The sequence below is a fragment of the Chiloscyllium punctatum genome, chromosome 13 (genome assembly GCF_047496795.1).
Source record: "Chiloscyllium punctatum isolate Juve2018m chromosome 13, sChiPun1.3, whole genome shotgun sequence".
Lineage (NCBI taxonomy): Eukaryota > Metazoa > Chordata > Chondrichthyes > Orectolobiformes > Hemiscylliidae > Chiloscyllium > Chiloscyllium punctatum.
The window spans coordinates 104,313,273-104,338,722 of NC_092751.1; the positions used below are offsets into that span (position 1 = coordinate 104,313,273).

Sequence of the window (25,450 nt, forward strand, 5' to 3'; positions counted from 1 at the left end):
TACAGTGTAGAAACAGGCCCTTTGGCCCAACCAGTCCACACGGACCCTCTGACGAGTAACCCACCCAGACCCTTTTCCCTCTGACTAATGCACCTCTGACTAACACTATAAGCAATTTAGCATGGCCAATTCACCTGACCTGCACATCTTTGGACTGTGGGAGGAAACCGGAGCACCCAGAGGAAACTCATGCAGACACACAGGGAGAACGTGCAAACCTTATATTAAAGGTCCAAAATGAGCAAACCCATTCTAAAAGATAAATGACTTAATCTAAGTTTGTTCAATATGTCATTTCAGCTGCATGATACTGTAATCTTTTGCTATAAATTCTGTGTCTTATGATCCTGTTTCACAACCACCTGATGGATGTTGAAAGGATGTTTCCTCTTGTAGGAAAATCTAGAACTTGGGGTCAGAGTTTAAATACAAGTGTCTGCCCATTTAAAACAGATGACAAAATGTTTTTTTCTTTCAGAGGGTTGGGAGTCACAGTGGAAGAGTTTGGGAAGCCCTGGTTTACTCTGTCGAACCACTCAAACTCTCTGATCAAAGAAAGGATCAAAATGAAAACACCACAAGATCATCAAACCATCAAACAGTGATGGAAGGTAGTCAGGGAAAGTCGCTGGATGTTAATACATGGCCCACACTTCCATACGCCTTAAACCACTCAACCATTATCCCAGGAGTAGACAGTGCCAAACAGACCACCTAGTTGTTAATCCATCAGATACCCGCCTATCACTAAAACAAAACTGGGATTTTTTAGCAACTAAACTAAATCATTAGTGGTGAAAGGAGAGGAAACCATTCATTCAGTTAGTCCTTTGAGATGCAGAAGATGGGATACAGTCATGTTACAATTGGACAAATCCAGCAACAATTTGCAGGCCTTCAATGCCCTTAAGGTGTTTCAAAGCACTTCTAAAGCAGAGAACTGAGCCCAGAGGTGTCCAGACTTGAGAGGATGTACCTGCACTAAATGGACTGCAGAGGTTTAGGAAGGTTCATCACCACCACCTTCTCCAGAGGCAACTAGGGATGGGCAATAATTGCCAGCCCAGCTAGCAAAGCCCCTGAACAAATAAATAACAAGGAGGTAGCTGATAGCACAGTTAAAGAGATAGGCTTTGCAGAAGATTTTGAAGTTGCAGATATACGTGCAGGGGAGTGCATTAGTGAGAAAGTTAAAGTGTTAAGATCAGGAATAGCATTCCTGATGAAGGGCTTTTGCCCAAAACGTTGATTTTCCTGCTCCTCGGATGCTGCCTGACCTGCCGTGCTTTTCCAGCACCATTCTGATCTAAACTCTGGTTGCCAGCATCTCAGTCCTCACTTTTGCCTCGAAAGTTGGCAACTAAAGGGTAAGATTTCAGAGATGAATGACAATGAAGAAAAGTATTTAGTGGCTATCTTTCAGGTACGTTCTGCCTTGCAGCTTAAATTGAAATAATTCAACATCCCCGAAAGCCGAACTTGCGGAGGAAATAAAAATGAAAACATATAATCTCAGCCGACAAGACGACAAAAGGCACCTTGAGCAATTTTAAATGACAGTGCAAATTGTTTTCTCTCACAAAGTTGAAGCAGCAAAGTGAATTTGATCATTGATAAGAGTTACGTGAAACACAGCCATTAATCCTGTGACCTTCCAAGAGAAGCTGAGTATCAGGAGAATAACAGGGCAGAAGGTTCTAATCATCGACATTTGGAAATGTTACTGACACTTTAAAGCACATTTCTCAGAGCTGCCAGGCTCGGATCATCGGAGAGTTTATATGCATGAGGAGAGAAAAGCAGCAGAGCACTGCTGTCATCTTCATGTTGCTTTGAGTCAGAGATCCATAAATCCCATAAAATAGTCTTCTTTCTCAACTCTTTGTTGTTAAATCCCTGCTTCTCCCTCACAAGTCAGCACAGAAATCCTCAGTGTTAGTGCTGGGGTGAAGGAGAGTCAATGTGAATGCACGCACACTTCCAGTGAGTTCCAAAAGGCCGAGGGAATGAGGTCTGCCAATTAGATTTGAGCTCTGGCTCCCAGTTGAGATTCTCTGCTGGGAATGAGAGATGCCTGATTTTGTCCTTTGGATTAGACCTTTGAGACAGTTGCTTTACATATTTTTTTCCCAATTTTATTTCACTGAGTGTCTATGGAAAGAGATGCACAATGAATTGTTTTGCTATCCCCCATTAGATAATCACGCTGGGTCAAGATCTATCAATATGTTTCTAAACTAATATACTATTGAACAATAAAGCCCTGCAATGGGTGTTCCTTGCCATTGTTGTTATATCTTCTACCATTTGATCAACATCATCTGTGTCATATTTTATTAATTAGTTTATGAAGGGCACAACTGAAACACAACTGATTTTACTCAGGGAGGAGAAAGTGAGGACTGCAGATGCTGGAGATCAGAGCTGAAAAATGTGTTGCTGGAAAAGCGCAGCAGGTCAGGCAGCATCCAAGGAGCAGGAGAATCGACGTTTCGGGCATGAGCCCTTCTTCAGGAAAGGGCTCTTGCCGATTCTCCTTGGATGCTGCCTGACCTGCTGCGCTTTTCCAGCAACACATTTTCAGCTCTGATTTTACTCAGGCCAAATTAACTCACTTCCCATCCAGGTAAGCCTGTGCTACAGATATGGCAGACCAGAATGTGAATTAAGTGCTGAATGCTGATCGTTCTCCAGACATCCAAATGATACCTGTCCCTGACACCTAATGCTTGCTTGTTGTCAGATAAACGTATTCCAGGTGAAAGTCCGCAGGGGAGCAGTCACCTCTCTATTCCATAAACACTCAGCTTCCTCCCTTGAGAACCACAAAGTGCTGGAACATTACGAGGCATGAATGAAACACTCAGATTAATTACAGAAACACTTTCCAATTCACTGAGCATTGTTAAGGTTATGCTACTCACAAAAAGAGAAAATCCCAATGAAGCTTGGGAGCATTTTGGTCTCATGTAGCTTCTCATAAATAATAATATTTTTGTTCATGTTAATGTAAGAATAGAAGAATAACATTTTCATGCTAATTGTTTTGTTTCATGGTCACTTTGTTTGTCTCCATTTCAAGTCACAATTCACAGTAAGCGGGAAGCTAATTTCATGATTGACAATGGAAGAGAACATTACTTACTCAAATATACCCTGGTTTTGGAGTTAAATCGTGAAGACTTTGAGATATTTACAGCACAGAAACAGGCCATTCAAACCGTCTGTTTTACACCTGAAGTCAGGCTTGTCCTGTAAGCCTCCACCCAAACTTCTCACTCTTATCAGCAAATCCCTCCATTACTTTCTCCCTCAACTATTTATCCAGTTTCCTCATGAACTGAGTCCAGCTCAGTTATTTCCCATGGCAGTGAAATTCACATGCTCACCACTGAGGGACTTCGGAATTCGTATCGGCAAAATCATTGTAGTGCTAGTCTCTACACAAGCTGAAACACTTTCCCAATGCCTACCCTGTCAAACCCCTTCATAAATTTAAACTCCAAATTTATCATTTCACAATTTCCTCTCCTCTGGAGAGAAGGGTTGCAGTCAGTCTGACAGAACCTAGTTGCTGCCTCAAGTGAATTAATTCATGAAACACACTATACACTATAGAGTCCAATAGTATTTGATTGCACAAGTTCATTTCAGGTTTGCGATGTCTGAAGGGCTGTCCCCTCTTTGCTCTTTACAGACAATGTATCTTTTAAGCACATGAGGCTTTTGTTTAAGATTTCCAGTGATGGCAATTTTCTTTTTAAAAGCACAAAGCTGCCTGGGGAAGGACATTCTGCTAATGAGGGAGTCCAGCAAGGGTCCACCAGACTGATTCTGGGATGGCGGGACTGACATATTAAGAAAGACTGGATTGACTGGGCTTATCATAGCGATGTACAGCATGGAAACAGACCCTTCGGTCCAACCCGTCCATGCCGACCAGATATCCCAACCCAATCTAGTCCCAGCTGCCAGCACCCGGCCCATATCCCTCCAAACCCTTCCTATTCATATACCCATCCAAATGCCTCTTAAATGTTGCAATTGTACCAGCCTCCACCACATCCTCTGGCAGCTTATTCCATACACGTACCACCCTCTGAGTGAAAAAGTTGCCCCTCAGGTCTCTTTTATATCTTTCCCCTCTCCCCCTAAACCTATGCCCTCTCGTTCTGGACTCCAGGAACTCATAGCCACAAATAAAACCCAGATATAAAAGGAAGGACTGGACAGGTTAGATGTGGGAAGAATACTCCCGATGTCGGTGAAGTTCAGAACGAGAGGTCAGAGTCTAAGAAGAAGGGGTAGGCCATTCAGGACTGAGATGAGGAAGAATTTCTTCACTCAGAGAACCTGTGAACCTGTGGAATTCTCTCCCACAGTTCATTAGATATATTCAAGAGAGAGTTGGATGCGGCCCTTGTGGATATAGGGAGCAAGGGGAATGGGGAGAGGGCGGGAGTGGGATCCTGAGGTTGCATGTTCAATTATGATCAGATTGGCTGGTGGTACAGGATCATAGGCAGAATGACCTATTCCTATTTTCAATGTTTCTACATTTCTGTATTTATACATTAGTGAAAACACACAATGATACAGATACACTGGCAACAAAATACTTTCATCAGAAAAATGAGCACAGAAAACAGATTAATGCGTATGCTCTCAGAGCATGGACAGAGTATTGGAAAATTAATACAAGTTGAGAATATAGGGGGCATTTTCAGGATGACAACCTGCAATCAGTAGAGTGCCACACAGATCAGTGCTGGCGTGACAATTATTTATATTATATGTTTATAAATGTGGATCATTAGATGACATAGGTGAATGTACTACGGTCATGTTTGTGAATGGCAGAAAAATTGGTGGCAAGTCAAATTGTGAGGACGGCATAAGAAAATCTACAAAGGAGTATGATCAATGACTGGGAAAAGAACCTAGCAATGGAATCCAATGAGGTTATATACCTTGGCAGAAAGAATAGAGGAGCTGAATATTATTTATATGGAGAAAGATTGCAGAAAGCTGAGACACAGAGGGATTTGGGATTCTTGTATATAAATCACAAAAAGCTAGCCTACAGGTAATAGGGAAGTCAAATGGAATGTTAGCCTTTTTTCAAAGGGAATGAAGTATAAAAATATTGACCTCTTGTTAAAACTATAAAAGGCACTAATTAGACCACACCTAGAATACTGTAAATAGGAAGTCACTTCATAAGCAATAAAGATATCTGTGAGGTCAGATGAGTAGGATGTTGTGAACTGGTTTCGGCCCTTATCTAAGGAAAGCCACACCAGCACTGGAGACAATATGGAGAAGGTTCACTTGATTAATTCTGTGCATGGAGGAATTTTCTATGAGAATAGGCTAAGAAGGTTGGACCGGCAATCATTGGAGTTTACAATAATGAGAGGGTACCTTATTGAAACATGCAAGGTTCTTATGGGACTTGACCAAGTAGATACAGAAAGGGTATTTCCCCCCTGTGGGGCAATCCTGAACCAAAGGGTGCAATTTCAGATTCAGGCATCACCCATTTAACACAGAGATGAGGAGGAATTTCTTCTCTCTGAGAATCTATGGGATTCTTCACCACAGAAGGCTGCTGAGGCTGGGTCATGAAGCATATTCAAGGCTGACTTTAATCAGTGAGGGAAATAAGCATTACAGGGAAAAGGCCACACAATAGAATTGAGGATCATCAGATTAACTATGATCTCACCGAACTGTGGAAGAGACTTGATGGGCTGAATGGCCTACTTCTGCTCCTATGTATTATTGCTAACAAAGCCAGTGATGGATCAAACTAAACTTTAGATGAACATTTTCAATTTGAGCAGAGTTTTGAATAATCTGATCAAAGTTGCTAGATAATATTTTGAAACATTTTAAAAGCAAAATCCCAACATTGATTATAAATCTTACAAAAAAGCAGCACAGTAGCATCAGCCAAAAAATTATACAAAATCGATGGTAAAGTTGAAAGCTAACTGCAGTGAAGTGAGAGGATTGCAGACAAAAGAATTATTTAGTTGTGTTCAATTGAACATGAATTTATCCTCGCACAAGTAACATCAAGGATGCATGAATTAATAATACTTGCATAACAAAGGAATAAGTGAATGAAAGACTTCAATTGTAAATATGTGCAGACAGGATTTAATTAGCTGGAAGAGTCTGCCTTCATGTCTTAAAGGATAATTTAACACATGACAAATTGTTGTTCGAAAGTTGGACAGGTTTTACTGTAACCACGTTGACTGTTTGGTGTTTTAATTACACATCAACTACAAAAACAGACTGGCATTTATATCACATCCACAAGCACAGGCCATTCCAGAATTCTGTGCAACCAATCCAGCGCTTTTAAATTGTAGCCAGTATTGCAGCATGGGAAACACAATTCCCAATAATAGCTCAGACATTATACCATGAGATCTTCCGAAACTCTTTTTTTTAAGGTGGGATGTTTTATCTTTTCTTGAGGGGGTTGTTTATTTGAAGAACACCTCCAGCAGTGTAGCACTCCCTCAGTACGACATTGAAGTACTCACTCCCTACACGTCTCTGCCCAATGTCTAGATGAGAGGAAAATAGGGGAGTTTCTGAGGGGGCAATCCCATGGCACCCCATCTTGTAACATCCCCGAAACTAATCTAGGCAAAAGTGAGGACTGCAGATGCTGGAAATAAGAGTCTTAGATTAGAATGGTGCTGGAAAAGCACAGTATGTCAGGCAGCATTCCAGGAGCAGGAAAATCGACGTTTCAGGCAAAAGCCCTTCATCAGGACACTATTAATCTAGTTCCATTTGCCAGCACTTGGCCCCATATCCCTCTAAACCCTTCCTATTCATATACCCATCCAGATGCCTTTTAAATGTTGTAATTGTACCAGCCTCCACCACTTCCTCTGGCAGCTCGTCCCATACATGCCCCACCACCCTCTGTGGATAAAAGTTGTCACTTAGATCCCTTTTAAATATTTCCCCTCACCTATGGTCTCCCCCACTCCAGTGAAAAGACCTTGTTTATTTATCCTATCATGCCCCTCATGATCTTATAACCTCTATACGGTCACCCCTCAGTCTCCTTCAAATCACAAGCTCCTCCCAATACTTGTACTTTGCCAAAACTAAGATAGAAAACGCTGGGAATAATGAGAAAATAGTGAACAGGAAAGAGTGTTGGAAACCAGGAAGAAAAACAGGGCAATGATGGAACAAGTCAGAGGGCCTGGCAACATCAGGGCAGAGAACGAAGAAGTTCATGGGATGGTGGGGATGGGAAGGAACGTTTCCCAGGAACAGAAGAACAGACTGGTTGGTGGAGCAGGAGGGTTTGAGAGCAGTTCTAAACCATCTGGTATATACCAAACAGCCCATCAATCCTCCATTCTGGAAAAGCTCAGCATCTGTCGAGAGGAATCCGAGTGAACGCCGAGTGACCCTTCCTCAGACAGACCTGAAATGTTAACTCTGATTTCTCTCACCGATGCTGCCGGGCCTGCTGAGCTTTTCCAGCAATTTCTGGTTTAGTTTCTGATTTACAGCACCTGCAGTCCCTTTGGCAATTCATCCTCCATCCTATACCTCTGTCAAAGTTGAGTTTTACATCTGATTTTGGAGCAGTTTCGAGAGAAGCTCGTTGGCTTTGGTGAGCCAGGCGAAAGACTCATGACAGCAACAACATCAGTGAGGGTGAAGTGGACATTTTCATTTCCCTTTGTTTCTGATCCTTTAATTTCATTTTTTGTTTTTAATTCAAACTACTGTATTCTAAGATAGCGCTGGAGGGCGGCGACTTGGGGCACTTTTCACTGTACTTGGGTAGACACAAAATTAAAATCTAATCCTCCACTGACATATGAAACCACAATTCACAATGAAGGTGTCTCCCCTACAAGATGGAGGTGAAGGGGATTGATTTCTGTCAGAGGGTCACCAGTTATTGGGAGGGGGGTGGGAAGTTGTGGGTGGTGGTGGTGTCACTGAATAGTTTCAAGGCAGATGTAGATGGAATCTTGACTGACAGGGTGTCTCTGGTTTTTGGGGATGGTCAAGAATGTGGTGCTGAGGTCATATACAGATCGGCCACGGTCATATTGAGCTGAAAGGCCTCTTCCTGCTCCTAACTCGTACGTGGTCTGACAGTGTGAACGTGCTCTGTTTCAGCCAAACCAGCACTGACTATTTTCAACTCACTGTTTACTCTGTTTACCAGGACTGAGAAAAGCAGCTTGGTCATGCTGCATCACTTGCGCACACACATCAGTGAGAGATTATTTAGGGCTGTGCATTTACTCAATAGACTAATCCCAATAGAACAGTAGACTGCCTTATACCAAAGGGTGTTCCATCTCCTCATTGCAACCTGGAAGAACAGTTCTATATTTTGATCAGAGCCTTTGTTCCCTTGGTTTCATTCCGCAGTACCTTTCTTGACACGTTCCTCATCAAGTTACAAATAATGCTACATTGTCAGAGTCTTCGAGCTCTACAGCATGGAAGCAGACTCTTCGGTCCAACCCGTCCATACCGACCTGATACCCTAACCTAATCTAGTCCCATTTGCCAGCACTTGGCCCATATCCCCGCCCTGCCTTCCTATTCATATTCCCATCCAGGTGCCTATTAAATGTAATTGTAACTGCCTCCACCACTTGGAGAGTCATAGAGTATGAATGTTTTTGAAGGAACTGTACTAAACAATTCTAACAGATCAAGTAATAATGAAATTAACACTCTGCTATTCTCGCATTTCCTCTGTGAAAAGGCACAGCACACTTCTGCTGATGTTACAGTTCATCTATTCTTAATCATAGAGTCATAGAGATGTACAGCACAGAAACAGACCCTTCGGTCCAACCCGTCCATGCCGACCAGATATCCCAACCCAATCTACTCCCACCTGCCAGCACCTGGCCCACATCCCTCCAAACCCTTCCTATTCATATACCCATCCAAATGCCTCTTAAATGTTGCAATTGTGCCAGCCTCCTCCACATCCTCTGGCAGCTCATTCCATACACGTACCACCCTCTGTGTGAAAAAGTTGCCCCTTAGGTCTCTTTTATATCTTTCCCCTCTCACCATAAACCTATGCCCTCTAGTTCTGGACTCACCCGCCCCAGGGAAAAGACTTTGTCTATTTATCCTATCCATGCCCCTCATAATTTTGTAAACCTCTATAAGTCACGCCCTCAGTCTCCGACGCTCCAGGGAAAACAGCCCCAGCCTGTTCAGCCTCTCCCTGTAGCTCAGATCCTCCAACCCTGGCAACATTCTTGTAAATCTTTTCTGAACCCTTTCAAGTTTCACAACATCTTTCCAATAGGAAGGAGACCAGAATTGCACACAATATTCCATCAGTGGCCTAACCGATGTCCTGTACAGCCGCAACATGACCTCCCAACTCCTGTACTCAATACTCTGATCAATAAAGGATAGCATACCAAATGCCTTCTTCACGATCCTATCGACCTGTGACTCCACTTTCAAGGAGCTATGAACCTGCACTCCAAGGTCTCGTTGTTCAGCAACACTCCCTAGGACCTTACTATTAAGTGTACAAGTCCTGCTAAGATTTGCTTTCCCAAAATGCAGCACCTCACATTTATCTGAATTAAACTCCATCTGTCACTTCTCAGCCCATTGGCCCATCTGGTCCAGATCCTGTTGTAATCTGAGGTAACCCTCTTCGCTGTCCACTATACTCCCAATTTTGGTGTCATCTGCAAACTTACTAACTGTACCTCTTATGCTCGCATCCAAATCATTTATGTAAATGACACAAAGTAGAGGACCCAGCACCGATCCTTGTGGCACTCCACTGGTCACAGACCTCCAGTCTGAAAAACAACCCTCCACCACCACCCTCTGTCTTCTACCTTTGAGCCAGTTCTGTATCCAAATGACTAGTTCTCCCTGTATTCCATGAGATCTAACCTTGCTAATCAGTCTCCCATGGGGAACCTTGTCGAACGCCTTACTGAAGTCCATATAGATCACATCTACTACTCTGCCCTCATCAATCTTCTTTGTTACTTCTTCAAAAAACTCAATCGTGTTTGTGAGACATGATTTCCCATGCACAAAGCTATGTTGACTATCCCTAATCAATCCTTGCCTTTCCAAATACATGTACATCCTGTCCCTCAGGATTCCCTCCAACAACTTGCCCACCACCGAGGTCAGGCCCACCGGTCTATAGTTCCCTGGTTTGTCCTTACCACCCTTCTTAAACAGTGGCACCACGTTTGCCAACCTCCAGTCTTCCGGCACCTCACCTGTGACTATCGATGATACAAATATCTCAGCAAGAGGCCCAGCAATCACTTCTCTAGCTTCCCACAGAGTTCTCGGGTACACCTGATCAGATCCTGGGGATTTATCCACCTTTAACCGTTTCAAGACATCCAGCACTTCCTCCTCTGTAATCTGAACATATTGCAAGATGTCCCCACAGTCTATATCTTCCATATCCTTTTCCACAGTAAATACCAATGCAAAATATTCATTTAGTATCTCCCCCATTTTCTGTGGCTCCACACAAAGGCCGCTTTGCTGATCTTTGAGGGGCCCTATTCTCTCCCTAGTTATCCTTTTGTCCTTAATATATTTGTAAAAACCCTTTGGATTCTCCTTAATTCTATTTGCCAAAGCTATCTCATGTCCCCATTTTGCCCTCCTGATTTCCCTCTTAAGTATATTCCTACTTTCTTTATACTCTTCTAAGGATTCACTCAATCTATCCTGTCTAAACCTGACATATGCTTCCTTCTTTTTCTTAACCAACCCCTCAATTTCTTTAGTCATCCAACATTCCCTATACCTACTAGCCTTCCCTTTCACCCTGACAGGAATATACTTTCTCTGGATTCTTGTTATCTCATTTCTGAAGGCTTCCCATTTTCCAGCTGTCCCTTTACCTGCGACCATCTGCCTCCAATCAGCTTTCGAAAGTTCTTGCCTAATACCTTTCTCCAATTTAAAACTTCAACTTTTAGATCTGGTCCATCCTTTTCCATCACTTTTTTAAAACGAATAGAATTATGGTCACTGGCCCCAAAGTGCTCCCCCACTGACACCTCAGTCACCTGCCCTGCCTTATTTCCCAAGAGTAGGTCAAGTTTTGCACCTTCTCTAGTAGGTACATCCACACACTGAATCAGAAAATTGTCTTGTACAAACTTAAGAAATTCCTCTCCACCGAAACCTTTAACACCATGGCAGTCCCAGTCGATGTTTGGAAAGTTAAAATCCCCTACCATAACTACCCTATTATTCTTACAGATAGCTGAGATCTCCTTACAAGTTTGTTTCTCAATTTCCCTCTGACTATTGGGGGGCCTATAATACAATGATTCTCATGTGTTATCAAAGAGCTTCACAAAAGAAATTTACCTATAGCTAACATTGTAAAGTAAACCAAAGTTATTAAATTAGAATTCCTGCTGTGTGGAAACAGGCCCTTCAGCACAACCAGTTCACACCAACCCTTCGAAGAGTAACCCACGCAGACCCATTCCCCCTAACAATCCACCTAACCTACACATCCCTGAACACTATGGGCAATTTAGCATGGCCAATTCACTTAACTTGCATATCTCTGGTAGCTATATTCCTGTAGCTGTAATCGACTTTTGCCTGAAACGTCGATTTTACTGCTGCCTGAACTGTGTTTTCCCAGCACCACTCTAATCTAGACTCTGGTTTCCAGCATCTGCAGTCATTGTTTTTACCTGCATATCTCTGGACTGTGGGAGGAAACTGGAGCAACCACCCCTGGGAAAATGCACAAACTCCACACAGAGAGTCACCCAAGGCTGGAATTGAACCTGGGTCCCTCGTGCTTTGAGGTAGCAGTGTTAACCATTGAGCCACCATGCCACCCACTGGGCAGCTATTTTCCAACTAACAAAGACCCTAGAAAGATGAACGGCCAATTAATATGCTTTGGTCGTGTTTGTTCAGTGAAGAAGATTGGGCAGAAGGCCAGGAGCTGTCTACTCTTTACATGGTCTTTTATACCTCTCTGGTAGTGGCAATGACTCTGACAGTGTAGCACTCATTCAGTAAGACACTGGAACATCAGCCTCTCTTAAATCCATTGCAGCTGCTTCAACCAACAATGCACTGATCAATAAGAGCGAGAGAGATGCAATCACTGAGGTGTAGGGTAGTGTCGGATTGAGAGACAGACACATTGAAAGACAGTGAAACCTACATGCCCGAGGTCTTAGAGTAATGCATCTTTTGTTTGTCTGCAAGTGACTTTCATCGTTGAATCCAAGGAGTAGGTGCAGGCTACCTTACCGGAATAGTGCTGAGACACACAGGAATTATGGTTAAACAATCTCACAACACCATGTTATAGTCCAACAGGTTTATTTGGAATCATTAGCCTTCAAAGCGCTGCTTCTTCATCAACCACCTAAAGAGGGAGCAGCGTTCCGAAAGCTAGTGATTTCAAATAAACCTGTTGGACTACAACATGGTGTTGTGTGATTTTTTTAACTTTGACCACCCCAGTCCGACATCGGCTCCTCCAAATCGGAATTACGGCAGTGCATTTACTCGGAGTACAGGGTCTGGGTGGGTGGTGAGGCTCCTGAAGTACAGTACACTTACAGCCTGACACACTCCACCCAGGGCCCACGCGTTTCTTTCCCAGATCCAGCCTCAGCTGCTTCCCCTGCACCAGATGAAAGGAATGAAAATCTGAGAGGCACAACTATTCTCTTCTTCTGCGTCCTTGGCCAAGCACGTCCATTTCATTCTGTTTATTTAAACATCTGAACAGCCAGCCACTGAGTCATGGCCACGTTGAGTGTGTGGTGAAGAAATAGCTTCGGAGTTTGAGCTAATTAATGACAACATACTGACTGAGCTGGCTTTGCTAAAGCATTGATGAGCAATTTGTTCCAACTTCCCTCTCCAGACTATGTGTCTCATGGAAAAGGATCTGCAGTTCAGAAATATCGAAAAGCTGCCTGCTCCAACAGAGAGTCATGCAGCACGGAGATAGACACTTCAGCCCAACTCGTTCATGCAGAACAGGTTTTCCAAAATAAACTAGCCCCATTTGCCTGATTTTGGCCCACATCTCTCTAAAACATTCCTATTCATAGATCAGTCCAACTGTGTTTTAAATGCTGTAATTATCCCCACCTCTACCACTTCCTTTGCTGGTTCGTTCCATAGATGCACCACCCTCTGTGTTTTCACGTTTAAGCAAACTCTGTGGCACTGAACACAGAATGTTACAGCGCAGTATAGGCCCTTCAGCCCTCGATGTTGCACTGACCTGTGAAATTAATCTGATGCCCATCTACCTGCACTGTTCCATTATTATCCATATGTGTGTCCAATGCACATTTAAATGCCCTTAAAGTTGGCAAGTCTACTATTGTTGCAGGCAGGCTGCTCCATGCCCTTACTACTCTCTGAATGAAGAAACTACCCCTGACATCTGTCCTAAATCTATCACCCCTCAATTTAAAGTTATGTCCCCTCGTGTTAGCCTTCAGCATCTGAGGAACAAGCCTCTCACTGTCCACCCTATCTAACTTCTGATTATCTTCTATGTCTCAATTAATTCACCTCTCAATCTTCTTCTCTCCAACAAAAACAGCCTCATGTCCCTCACCCTTTTCTCATTATACCTTCCTTCCATACCAGGCAAAACTCCTCTGAACCCTTTCCAAAGCTTCCACATCCTTTATATAATGCAGTGACCAGAACTGTACTCAATACTCCAGGTGCAGCCTTACCAGTGTCTTGTACAGCTGAAACATGACCTCGTGGCACCGAAACTTAATCCCCTTACCAATAAACACCAACATACCATATGCCTTCTTAACAACCTGGGTGGCAACTTTCAGGGATTTATGCACCTGGACACCAAGATCTCTCCGTTCACCTACACTGCCAAGAATTTTACCATTAGCCCGGTATACTGCATTCCTATTACTTCTTCCGAAGTGAACGACCTCACATTTTTCCGCATTAAATTCCATTTGCCACTTCTCAGTCCAGCTCTGCATCTTATCTATGTCCCTCTGTAACCCACAACATCATTCGGCACAATCCACAACTCTGCCTACCTTAGTGTCATCTGTAAATTTACTAACCCATCCTTCTACGCCCACCTCCAGATCATTTATAAAAATGACAAACAGCAGTGGCCCCAAAACAGATCCTTGCGGTACACCACTGGTAACTGAGCTCCAGGATGAACATTTCCCAACAACCACCACCCTCTGTCTTCTTTCAGTGAGCCAATTTCTGATCCAAACAACTAAATCACTTTCAAGCCTGAAAGCCCTAATTCTATCAGCCTTCAATTTAAAGCTATGTCCCCTTGTGTTAGCCATCACCATCTGAGGAAAAAGGCTCTCCCTGTCCACCCTATCTAACCCTCTGATTATCTTATATGTCTCAATTAAGTCACCTCTCAACCTTCTTCTCTCCAACGAAAACAGCCTCAAGTCCCTCAGCCTTTTCTTGTTTTGTGCAATAGCCTAGCATATGGAACCTTATCAAATGCCTTACTGAAGTCCAAATACACCACATCAATTGCCTTACCTTTATCCACCTGTTTTGTTGCCTTCTTGATGAACTCAGTAAGGTTAGCGAGACCCTTCAAAAAACTGTGTTGACTATCCCGAATCAAATTATTCCTTTCCAAATGATTATAAAGCCTATCTATCTCTTACAACCTTTTCTAACACCTTACCCACAACCGAAGTAAGGCTCACTGGTCTATAATTGCCAGGGATGTCCCGACTCCTCTTCTTAAACAAGGGAATAACATTTGATATCCTCCAGTCTTCTGGCACTACTCCTGCCGACAAGGATGACATAAAGATCAAAGCCAAAGGCTCTGCAATCTCCTTCCTGGTTTCCCAGACAATCCGAGGATAAATCCCATCTGGCCCCAGGATCTTATCTATTTTCAGATCTTCCAAAATTGCTAAAACCTCCACTTTGTCAACCTCAATCCCATCTAATCTAGTTGCTTGTATTTCCGTATTCTCACTAATGTTGTCCTTTTCCAATGTGAATACTGATGAAAAGTATTCATTAAGCACTTCCCCATGTTCTCAGATTCCACACAGGACTTTTCACTATGGACTTTGATTGGCCCTAATCTTACTCTCATCATTCTTTTCTTCCTGATATACCTTAGGGTTTTCCTTGATCCTATCCGTCAACAACTTCTCATGTCCCCTCCTGGCTCCTCTTTTCCCTCTCTTCAGATCTTTTCTGGCTAACTTATAACTTGCAAGTCCCCTCTCTGAGCCTTCATACCTCATCCTCACATAAGCCTTCCTCTTGACAAGAGCTTCAACTTTTTTAGAAAACCATGGCTCCCTCTCTCACCAACCACCTCCCTGCCTGATAGGTATATACTTACCAAAGACCCGCAGGAGCTGTTCCTTGAATCAACTCCACATTTCAAGTGTGTCCAACCCCTGCAGTTTCCTTCCCCATCCTATTCATCTTAACTCTTACCTAATCACATCATAATTGCCTTTCCCCCAGTTATACCTCTTTCCCTGCAGTATATACTCTCCCTGCCCATTGCTATTGTAAACAAAACCGAATTATGGTCACTATCGCCAAAGTGGGTAAAAACAAGGACTGCAGATGCTGGAAACCACAGTGGTGCTGGAAAAGCACAGTAGGTCAGGTAGCATCCAGCTGCCTGACCTACTGTGCTTTTCCAGCACCACTCTAATCTAGATTATCGCCAAAGTGCCCACCTCCCTCCAAATCTAACACCAGTTCGAATTCATTCCCCAGTACCAAATCCAATATGGTATCACCCCTTGTTGGCTTGTCTACATACTGTGTCAGAAAACCCTCCTGCACATATTGAACAAAAACTGACCCATCTAAACTACTTGAACATATATAGTATTCCCTATCCATGTTTGGAAAGTTAAGGTGCCCCATAACAACTTCCTGCTACTCTTGGTCCAATGGAGAATCATTTTTGCTATCCTTTCCTCTACATCCTTGGAACAATTCAGAGGCCTTTAGAAAACTCCCAACAGGGTGACTTCTTTCCTATTTCTAACCTCAGCTCAAACTACCTCAGTGGATGAGTCCTCAAACGTTATTGCAGTTGCTGTAATACTACCCTTGATTAACAATGCCACACCTCCCCCTCTTTTACCATCTTCCCTGTTCTTGCTGAAACATCAAAATCCCGGAATCTTCAACAACCATTCCTGTCCCTGCTCTATCAATGTCTCTGAAATGGCCACAACATTGAGATCCCAGGTACCAACCCGTGCTGCCAGTTCACCCACCTTATTCTGGATGCTCCTGACATTGAAGCAAACACATTTCAAACCAATATCGTGATTGCCGGTGCCCCCTCGTGACCTTGTAACTCTATCCCTGACCTCACTACCCTCAACCTCCTGTACACTGGAACTACAATCAGGTTCCCATCCCCCTGCTGCATTATTTAAACCCCCCTGAAGTGCAGTAGCAAATTTCCCCACCTGGATATTGGTTACCCCTCTGGTTCAGGTGAAGACCATCCTGTTTGTAGAGGTCCCACCTTCCCCAGAAAGAGCTCCAATTATCGAAGAATCCAAAACCCTCCCTCCTGCACCATTCCTGCAGCCACATGTCTAGCTCCTCTCTCTCCCTGGTCCTCCCTTCACTAGCACGTGGCGCGGGCCACAAACCAGAGATGACGACTCTGTTTGTTCTAGCTCTAAGCTTCCATCTTAGCTTCCTGAATTTCTGCCTTAGATCCACCTTCCTTCCTACCGATGTCGTTGGTGCCTATGTGAACCATGACTTTGGCCTGCTCCCCCTCCCTCTCAAGGATCCCAAAACATGATCCAAGACATCACGAACCCTGGCACCTGGGAGGGAACACACCAACCGTGAGTGTCTTTTGTTCCCACAGAACCTCCTATCTGTCCCCCTAACTATGGACTCCCCAATGACTAACGCTCTGCTCCTCTTCCCCTCTGAGCAACAGGGACAGACTCTGTGCCAGAGACCTGTGCTCCGTGGCTCACCCCTGGTAAGTTGTTCCCGCCCAACAGTGTCCAAAACAGTATACGTGTTGTTGAGGGGAACCACCACAGGGGATCCCTGCACTGCCTGCCGGTTCCCTTTCCTACCCCTGACGGTAACCCATCTACCTTCTTCACGAGGCTGTGGGGTAACTACCTCCCCGTAACGCCTCTCAATAACCCCCTCCTGAATGATCCGAAGTTCATCCAGCTCCAGCTCCAGTTCCCTAACATGGTTCTCAAGGAGCTGGAGTTGGGTGCACTTCCCACAGATGAAGTCAACAGGGACATTAGAGGTGACCCTCAGCTCCCACATACTGTAGGAGGAACATTCAACTGCCCTAACCTCCATTCCCACTATTATAAATTCCTAAACAGACTGCTGGAAAAAAAACATGAAACATGAAAGAAAAAACACTTGGCACCTTACCAATTTATGCACAGAACGTTTTTTCCTTTTTTTTAGGTTAGAGGAGGAGGATGGTGGGAGTCACTACTTGAGTAATGTTTCGGGTAAAGCAACTACCCAAATGTGACCTCGTGACCCCTCCGAGTGCGTCCAGGAACTGAAGAAAAACCGGAACCAGAAGAAATGTAAACCGTATATTCACGTATCCAGACAGGCTCGGTGGCTCCCTGGAGACCTTGTGGCCTCTCCAAATGCATCCAGGATCTGATCTTGTCTTGGAATGAAATTTAATACCTTTTTTGGCTTGGGTTGTCACAAATGCTTCCTAAGATTTTGGTAGCTGTCAGCCATTATTGTGGGACCACTTTTGTGGATCCTTGTGGAGGAAGATCTACTCCACTCTCCTTTTCATTGCGACTTATTAGAGGAGAACATAGATGGGGGGGGGGGGGGGGGGGGGGGGGGAGGGGGGAGGAGAAGTTTAGGGAGAGAATTATAGAGCTTGGGACCAAGAGTTGGCTGTCCACCAAAGGTTGGCCGTAGGTAAGACCATTAAAGTGCAGTGAGTGGTGGAGTGGACAAGAGATGGGAATTGGAACAGCAGAGACCCCAGAGCACTATGGACATCAAGGTATAACTGAGATCCCAAAGTCATAGAGATCTACAGCACAGACCAAAGACAACCACATAACTATTCTAATGTTGAAAAGGAGAAGTTAGCCCGAAGTTAGTAGAAGTTAACATAAACCCAAAATGCTGACTCTCCTGCTCCTCGGATGCTGCCTGACCTGCTGTGCTTTTCCAGCACCACACTTTTTGACTCTGATCTCCAGCGTCTGCAGTCCTCACTTTCTCCTTACTGTTCTAATCCCATTTTCCTGCACTTAACCCATAAGTGGCATCACATGTATACTCTTAAATGTTAGGAGGGCTTGTGCTTTTCCACTCCTCCAGGCACTGAGATCCTCATTCTCACCACCCTCTGGGTAAAACCATTTTTTCTCACATCCTTGAGACCTCCTCTCCCTTACCTGAAATCTACGCCCCCTGATCTCTCCAACTAGGGGAATATTCCTTGCCATTTATCCTATCTATGCTCCTCATAATTTTATACTTCTCAATCATATCCTACACGCCACGCCACGCCACCCCCCCATTCCCCTCCCCCCCCCCCCCCATTCCCCTCCCCCCCCCCCCCCATTCCCCTCCCCCCCCCCCCCCCCCCAAGTCTCCTCTGCTCTAAAGAAACCAACCTCGGTTTATCTACTCTCTCCTCATAACTGAAACTGTCCAGCCCAGGCAACATTCTGGGAAATCTCATCAACCGCGAATCAAGCAGCACCAAACTCAGCTCCAGTGATTTGGGACATTGTCTCAAACTGGCCAGTCGACAGCGTCCAATGCAACGTACCTTCACCACACTGCCCGATGCTGTGATGTTCTCCAGGACACTTGCCTCAAAGGTGTTCTGCAGGAAGATGGGTCGATTGTCATTCACATCTAACACCGTGATGTACACAGTCGCTGTCCCAGTCTTCCTACCTCCTGCAGGCCCATTATCTGCACAAAGACCACAGCAGATCATTAACTCTCCCAAATGCACTAAATGGCAGTTCTTTCAGCTTCTGCAAGTGTAACTACCATAAAATTGCAAACCCACTCTTTATAAACTTGTCTACTATTTTCATTGAAGTGGAAGATCCCTCCGTGCTTCTATCCAGGGATGAGAAACCTTGGGTATAAAGATGGTTCAGAGACATTGGGGCTGTTTTAATTGGAGAAGAGAAGGCTAAGAGGAGATTTAATAGCTTTCAAAGTCACGAGTGGTTTGGACAGGGCAGACAGGGAGAAATTGTTCCCACTTGTAGGAGGATTGAGAGTGAGAGAATACAGGTCTAAGGTAACTTTCAAAAGAAATGCAACTTGAGACAAAAACATTTCCACACGAGTGGTTAGGGTCTGGAATGCACGGATTGTTTTTTTTTATTCATTCATGGGACGAGGATGTCACTGACTAAGCCAACATTGCTTGCCCACCCCAAATTGCCCAGAGGGCAGTTAAGGGTCAACCACATTGCTGTGGGTCTGGAGTCACGTGTAGGCCAGCGGATTTCCTTCTCTGAAGGACATTAATGAATCGGATGGGCTTTTCCAACAATGGATTCACTATCATCATTAGACTCTTTATTCCAGAATTTACTGAGTTCAAACTGCACCATCTGCCGTGGTGGGATTTGAAACGGTGTCCCCAGACTATTACATGGGTCTCTGATTAACAGCCGACCTTGGCCATTGCCGCCCCTACGTAGCTAGGAGAGGCAGGTGCTATTGAAGCATTCAAGAGGATGATCATTTACAGAAATAATTTACAGGGTTATGAGAAAAAGGCAAGGGAATGGCATTGAGTCATTCACAGAGCTGGGCCTTCTGCACTGTAACAAATCTGTAACTCAACAAGATCAACGCACTAAACATTCATCCACTGCTCCTGATAAGGTCTCAACTTTATTGGGAAGACAAAGTGCAGACTGTGGCGGGATGGCGGCGGGGGGGGGGGTGATAATTTCTCTTGATACTTGTGTTTAGTTTGCAAATGTGACTCTTGTAGCATGAAGTGTGAACAGTTGGTATACAAATGCCGACAGTGAATCAACAGTGATGTCAGTTCATATGGTAATGGAATCTGTGGGAAGCACGTTCTCAGGCTGGACTGGACTCTCCTCTACATTGGGGAGACCAGACACCTCCTCGCAGAGTGCTTTAGGAAACATCTCCGGGACACCCACACCAATCAACTACACCGCCCCGTGGTCCAATATTTCATCCCCCCCTCCCACTCTGCCGAGGACATGCAGGTCCTGGGCCTCCTTCACCGCCACTCTCTCACCAACCGACGACTGGAGCCTTGGAACACTTCAATCCCAGGGCATCAATGTGGACTTCACCAGTTCCCACATTTCCCCTTCCCCCACCTCATCCTAGCTCAGCACCGCCCTCATGACCTGTCCTACCTGCCAATCTCCCTTCCCAACTATCCACTCCACCCTCCTCTCTGACCTATCACCTTCATCCCCACCTCCACCCACCTATGTACTCTTTGCTACCTTCCCCAACCCTCCTCTCTGGCCTATCACCTCCATGCCCAACCCCATTCACCTATTTTACTCTTTGCTACCTTCTCCTCACCCCCCCCCCCCCCCTTTATCTCTCCACCCTGGAGGCTCCCTGCCTTCATTCCTGATGAAGGGCTTTTGCCCGAAACGTCGATTTTCCTGCTCCTCGATGCTGCCTGACCTGCTGTGCTTTTCCAGCACCACTCTAATCTATACTCTGTTACAATCCATAATCAGTACGGACAATATATCCACATCAGTTGTCACTAACAGAGCGCGCGCTCTTTAATAATGGCAGAGAGTCCAGTTGAGGTATTCGTACAGCGCTTAGCTTTCAGACACAAGCTAGTTTTATTCTCTAAAATACAACAGAAAGTGCTGGAGAAACTCAACAGGCCCTGCCAGTGTTTGTGGAGAAAGAAACAGAGTTAGCGTTTCGAGTTCAATTCAGCTCTTCTTTGATTCTGATGGAGACTGGAAAAGTGAGGGTTTTATCCTGTAGAGGAATGGGGAGAAGGAGCAAATAAATTGAACAGATGTGAGAGGTAACCCAGAGTGATAGGCAAGGGGGTGTGAGCTGGGACGAGGGGTTGTTCACGGCAGTAGAGAAGCGATGTAAGTGCCAATGGTAGGTGTTAAGAGCAGAAAATAGGTCAATTCCTAATGAGAGAAATAAAGGCAAAGTACTGCAGGTGCTGGAAATCTGAAACAAAATGCAAAAGAGAGACTCGGCAGCTGTGGTAGTGTATCTGCTCACAGACACTGCCTGGCCTGGTGACTCTCTCCAGCATTTTCTTTTAGAGTTCTACAACATGGAAACAGACCCTTCGGTCTAACTCATCCATGCCAACCAGATGTCCTCACCTAATCTAGTCCCATTAGCAAGCACTTGGACCATATCCCTCTAAACCCTTGCTATACCCATCCAGATGCCTTTTAAATGCTGTCATTGTACCAGCCTCCATCACTTCCTCTGGCAGCTCATTACCTACATGTACCACCCTCTGTGTGTAAAAGTTGCCTCTTAGGTCCCTTTTACATTTCTCCCCTCTCATCCTAAACCTATGCCCACTAGTTCTGGACCTTGCTTATTTATCCTATCCTTGTCCCGCATGATTTTATAAACTTCTAAAAGGTCACCCCTCAGCCTTTGATACTCCAGGGAAAATAGCCCTATCCAATTCAGCCTCTCCCTATATCTCAAATTCTCCAACCCAGGTAACATCCTCGTAAATTTTTTCTGAACCGTTTCAGGTTTCACAACATCCTTCCATAAAGAAGGAGACTAGACTTCCACACAATATTCCAAAAGTGGCCTAACTAATGCCCTGAACAGCTGCAACATGACCTCCCAACTCCTGTACTCAATACTTGAACCAATAAAGGAAAATAGCAAGCTCCTTCTTCACTATCCTATCATCCTGCGACTCTACTTTCGAGGAACTATAAGCCTGCACACCAAGGTCTCTTTGTTCAGCAGCAATCCCCAGGACCTTACCATTAAGTGTATAAGTCCTGCTCTGATTTGCTTTTCCAAAACATAGCACCTTGCATTTATCTAAATTAAACTCCATCTGCCACTCCTCAGCCCATTGGCCCATCTGATCAAGATCCCATTGTAACCTTCCTTGCTGTCTACTACACCTCCAATCTTGGTGTCATCTGCAAGCTTACTAACTGTACCTCTTATGCTCACACCCAAATCATTTATATAACCAATGAAAAGTAATGGACCCAGCACCGATCGTTGTGGCACTCCACTGGTCATAGGCCTCCAGTCTGAAAACCAACCCTCCACCACAACCCTCGGTCTTCTACCTTCGAGCCAGTTCTATATCCAAATGGCTAGTTCTCCCTGTATTCCATGAGATCTAACTTTGCTAATCAGTCTCCCATTAGGATCTTTGACGAACACCTTACTGAAGTCCGTATAGATCACGTCTACCGTTCTGCCCTCGTCAATCCTCTTTGTTACTTCTTCAAAAAAGTCAATCAGGTTCATAAGACATGATTTTTTCTGCTGTGAAAAAAAACTATGCTGGGTGGTGAATGTTTGGAACCAGTGGATGCTGGACCATTGTTAATTTTAAATCTGAGATAGATAATCCTTGAAAGTTGCCACCCAGGTTTATAGGGTTGCTAAGAAGGCATACAGTGTTTTAGCTTTTATTGGTAGACAGATTGAGTTTTGGAATCATGAGTCATGCTGCAGCTGTACAAAACTCTGGTGTGGCCGCATTTGGAGTACTGCATACAGTTCTGCTTACCATGTCATAGGGAGGATGAGGAAACTTTGGAAAGGGTTCAGAGGGATTTACTAGGATATTGCCTGGTATGGAGAGAAGGTCTTCTGAGGAAAGGCTGACGGACCTGAGGCTGTTTTCGTTAGAGAGAAGGAGGTTGAGAGGTGACTTAATTGAGACATATAAGATAATCAGAGGGTTAAAGTGGGCGGACAGTGAGATCCTTTTTCCTTGGATGGCGATGGTTAGCATGAGGGGACATAGCTTTAAACTGAGGGGTGATAGATATAGGACAGATGTCAGAGGCAATTTCTTTACTCAGAGAGTAGTGAGGGCATGGAACGCACTGCCTACAATAGTAGTAGACTCGCCAACTTGAAGGACATTTAAATGGTCATTGGATAAACATATGAATGATAATAGAATAGTGTAGGATAGATGGACTTCGGATTGGTTCCACAGGTCGGCGCAACATTGAGGGCCGAAGGGCCTGTACTGCACTGTAATGTTCTATGTTTTTTCTATGTTCTATAAATTCTCATTAAGAAAAAGTATTAAGGGATATGGGTTGAGGGCAGGTATAAGAAGTGAGGCTCATTGAATGGCAGAACAGACTCGAGGGGCTGAATGGCCTCCTCCTGCTCCAACATTCCTACTTTGACTCTCGATCCTACTCATATATTGATCCCTCTATTCTCTTGCAACCTTCTCTCAAAGTTCAATGGAAGCTTTTGGAATCATTGCCCATTTTTTGATGAGGGAACTTTCCAACATTCTGAACTTGATGATGATTTGAATAATTTTGCATCAGAACTACTGTTCCCATTTGTTCAGACAACTGCAGCTGTGATTCTGCCATTTTCAGTCACCCTCCTCCAGAAAATTCTCATTTCTTTTTCTCAAACATGTTCCATTCCCCATCACACTGTCTTGCATCATTGTCTCGTGACATTCATATCTCTCCTTCCCTGCCACTGTATTTGCTTAAAACCTGTCACCTCTCAAACCTCTTTGCATTTCTGATGAGATGTCATTAACCCGAAAGATTAACTCTGTTTTGCTCGCCATAGGTTCTGCCAAGCAAGTACAATGGTTTCTATTTAACATCAGAATTCCTGCATCTGCAGTACATGAATGTGGATAAAAGTACAGCACATCATTGAGAGTAAATGTGACCTCTCTGCTCTTGAGCTTTGATCATTACATCATCACCTCTTCCATTCTCACTCTGTCTCACTTTGGCTGCACAGCAGGCACTCTTGGACAATAACTCCCCCACGTGGAATGAGATTTCGTTAACACTGACCAGGCATTCGGCCAGAAATGGCTGAACTGACATCGCTTCAATTACGTAAATCAGTTAGGCTAAACAGGCCCACAATATATTTCTTTTATTCTCCTGTGGGGTGTGGACATCACCGGCAAGGCCAGTATCAGGCCCATCCGCTGCTGTCTTTGAAAGGGAATGGCTTACCAGACCATTTCAGAGGGCAGTTTAGGCTCCACACACACACACACACACACACACACACACACACACACACAAACACACACAAACACACACACACACACACACACACCCACATACAGACACACACAGACACACACACAAACACAAACACACAGAGACACACCCACCCACCCACATACAGACACACACACAAACACACACCCACCCACATACAGACACACACAGACACACACACAAACACAAACACACAGAGACACACCCACCCACATACAGACACACACAGACACAAACACACACACACACACACACCCACATACAGACACACACACACACACACACACCCACATACAGACACACACACACCCACCCACATAGACACCCACCCAAACACACCCAAACACACACACACACACACCCACCCACATACAGACACACACACACACACACACACACACACATACCCACCCACATACAGACACACACACACACCCACCCACATACAGACACCCACCCAAACACACCCAAACACACACACACACACACACCCACCCACATACAGACACACACACACACACACCCACATACAGACACACACAGACACACACACAAACACACACACACACACCCACCCACCCACATACAGACACACACAGACACACACACAAACACACACACACACCCACCCACATACAGACACACACACACACCCACCCACATACAGACACACACAGACACACACACAAACACACACATACAGAGACACACCCACCCACACACACCCACCCACCCACATACAGACACACACAGACACACACACAAACACACACATACAGACACACACAGACACACACACAAACACACACATACGGACACCCACCCACACACAGACACCCTCTCACACACACAGACACACACACACACACGACCTGGAATCACATGTCAGTCAGACCTGGCAAGAATGGCAGATTTCCTTCCCCAATGATTCTGTCACACAAGTTCAGGGTGGTCTAATTTGCCTGAGGTTCACTGGCCTTTGTGACAATACTATGGCTTTAAGTGATATATTTTGTCCTGGTTCTTTTATGGGGAGAGGTTTAGACATAGTTGCTGAATGACCTGTGTCCAGGCCAACAAAGTAAACAGCTTGCAAAGCCTTCGGGTTT

At 44.6% G+C, this 25,450-nt stretch overlaps 1 protein-coding gene across 1 annotated transcript in view; it reads right to left on the reverse strand.

Moving 5' to 3' along the window:
* cdh23 (cadherin-related 23) overlaps positions 1–25,450 on the reverse strand; it is a 967,008-nt gene that overhangs the window by 422,401 nt on the left and 519,157 nt on the right. Inside the window, exon 27 of the mRNA XM_072583543.1 lies at positions 18,872–19,020. Coding sequence (XP_072439644.1) covers positions 18,872–19,020 — 149 coding nt within the window. The remainder of the gene's footprint in view (positions 1–18,871; positions 19,021–25,450) is intronic.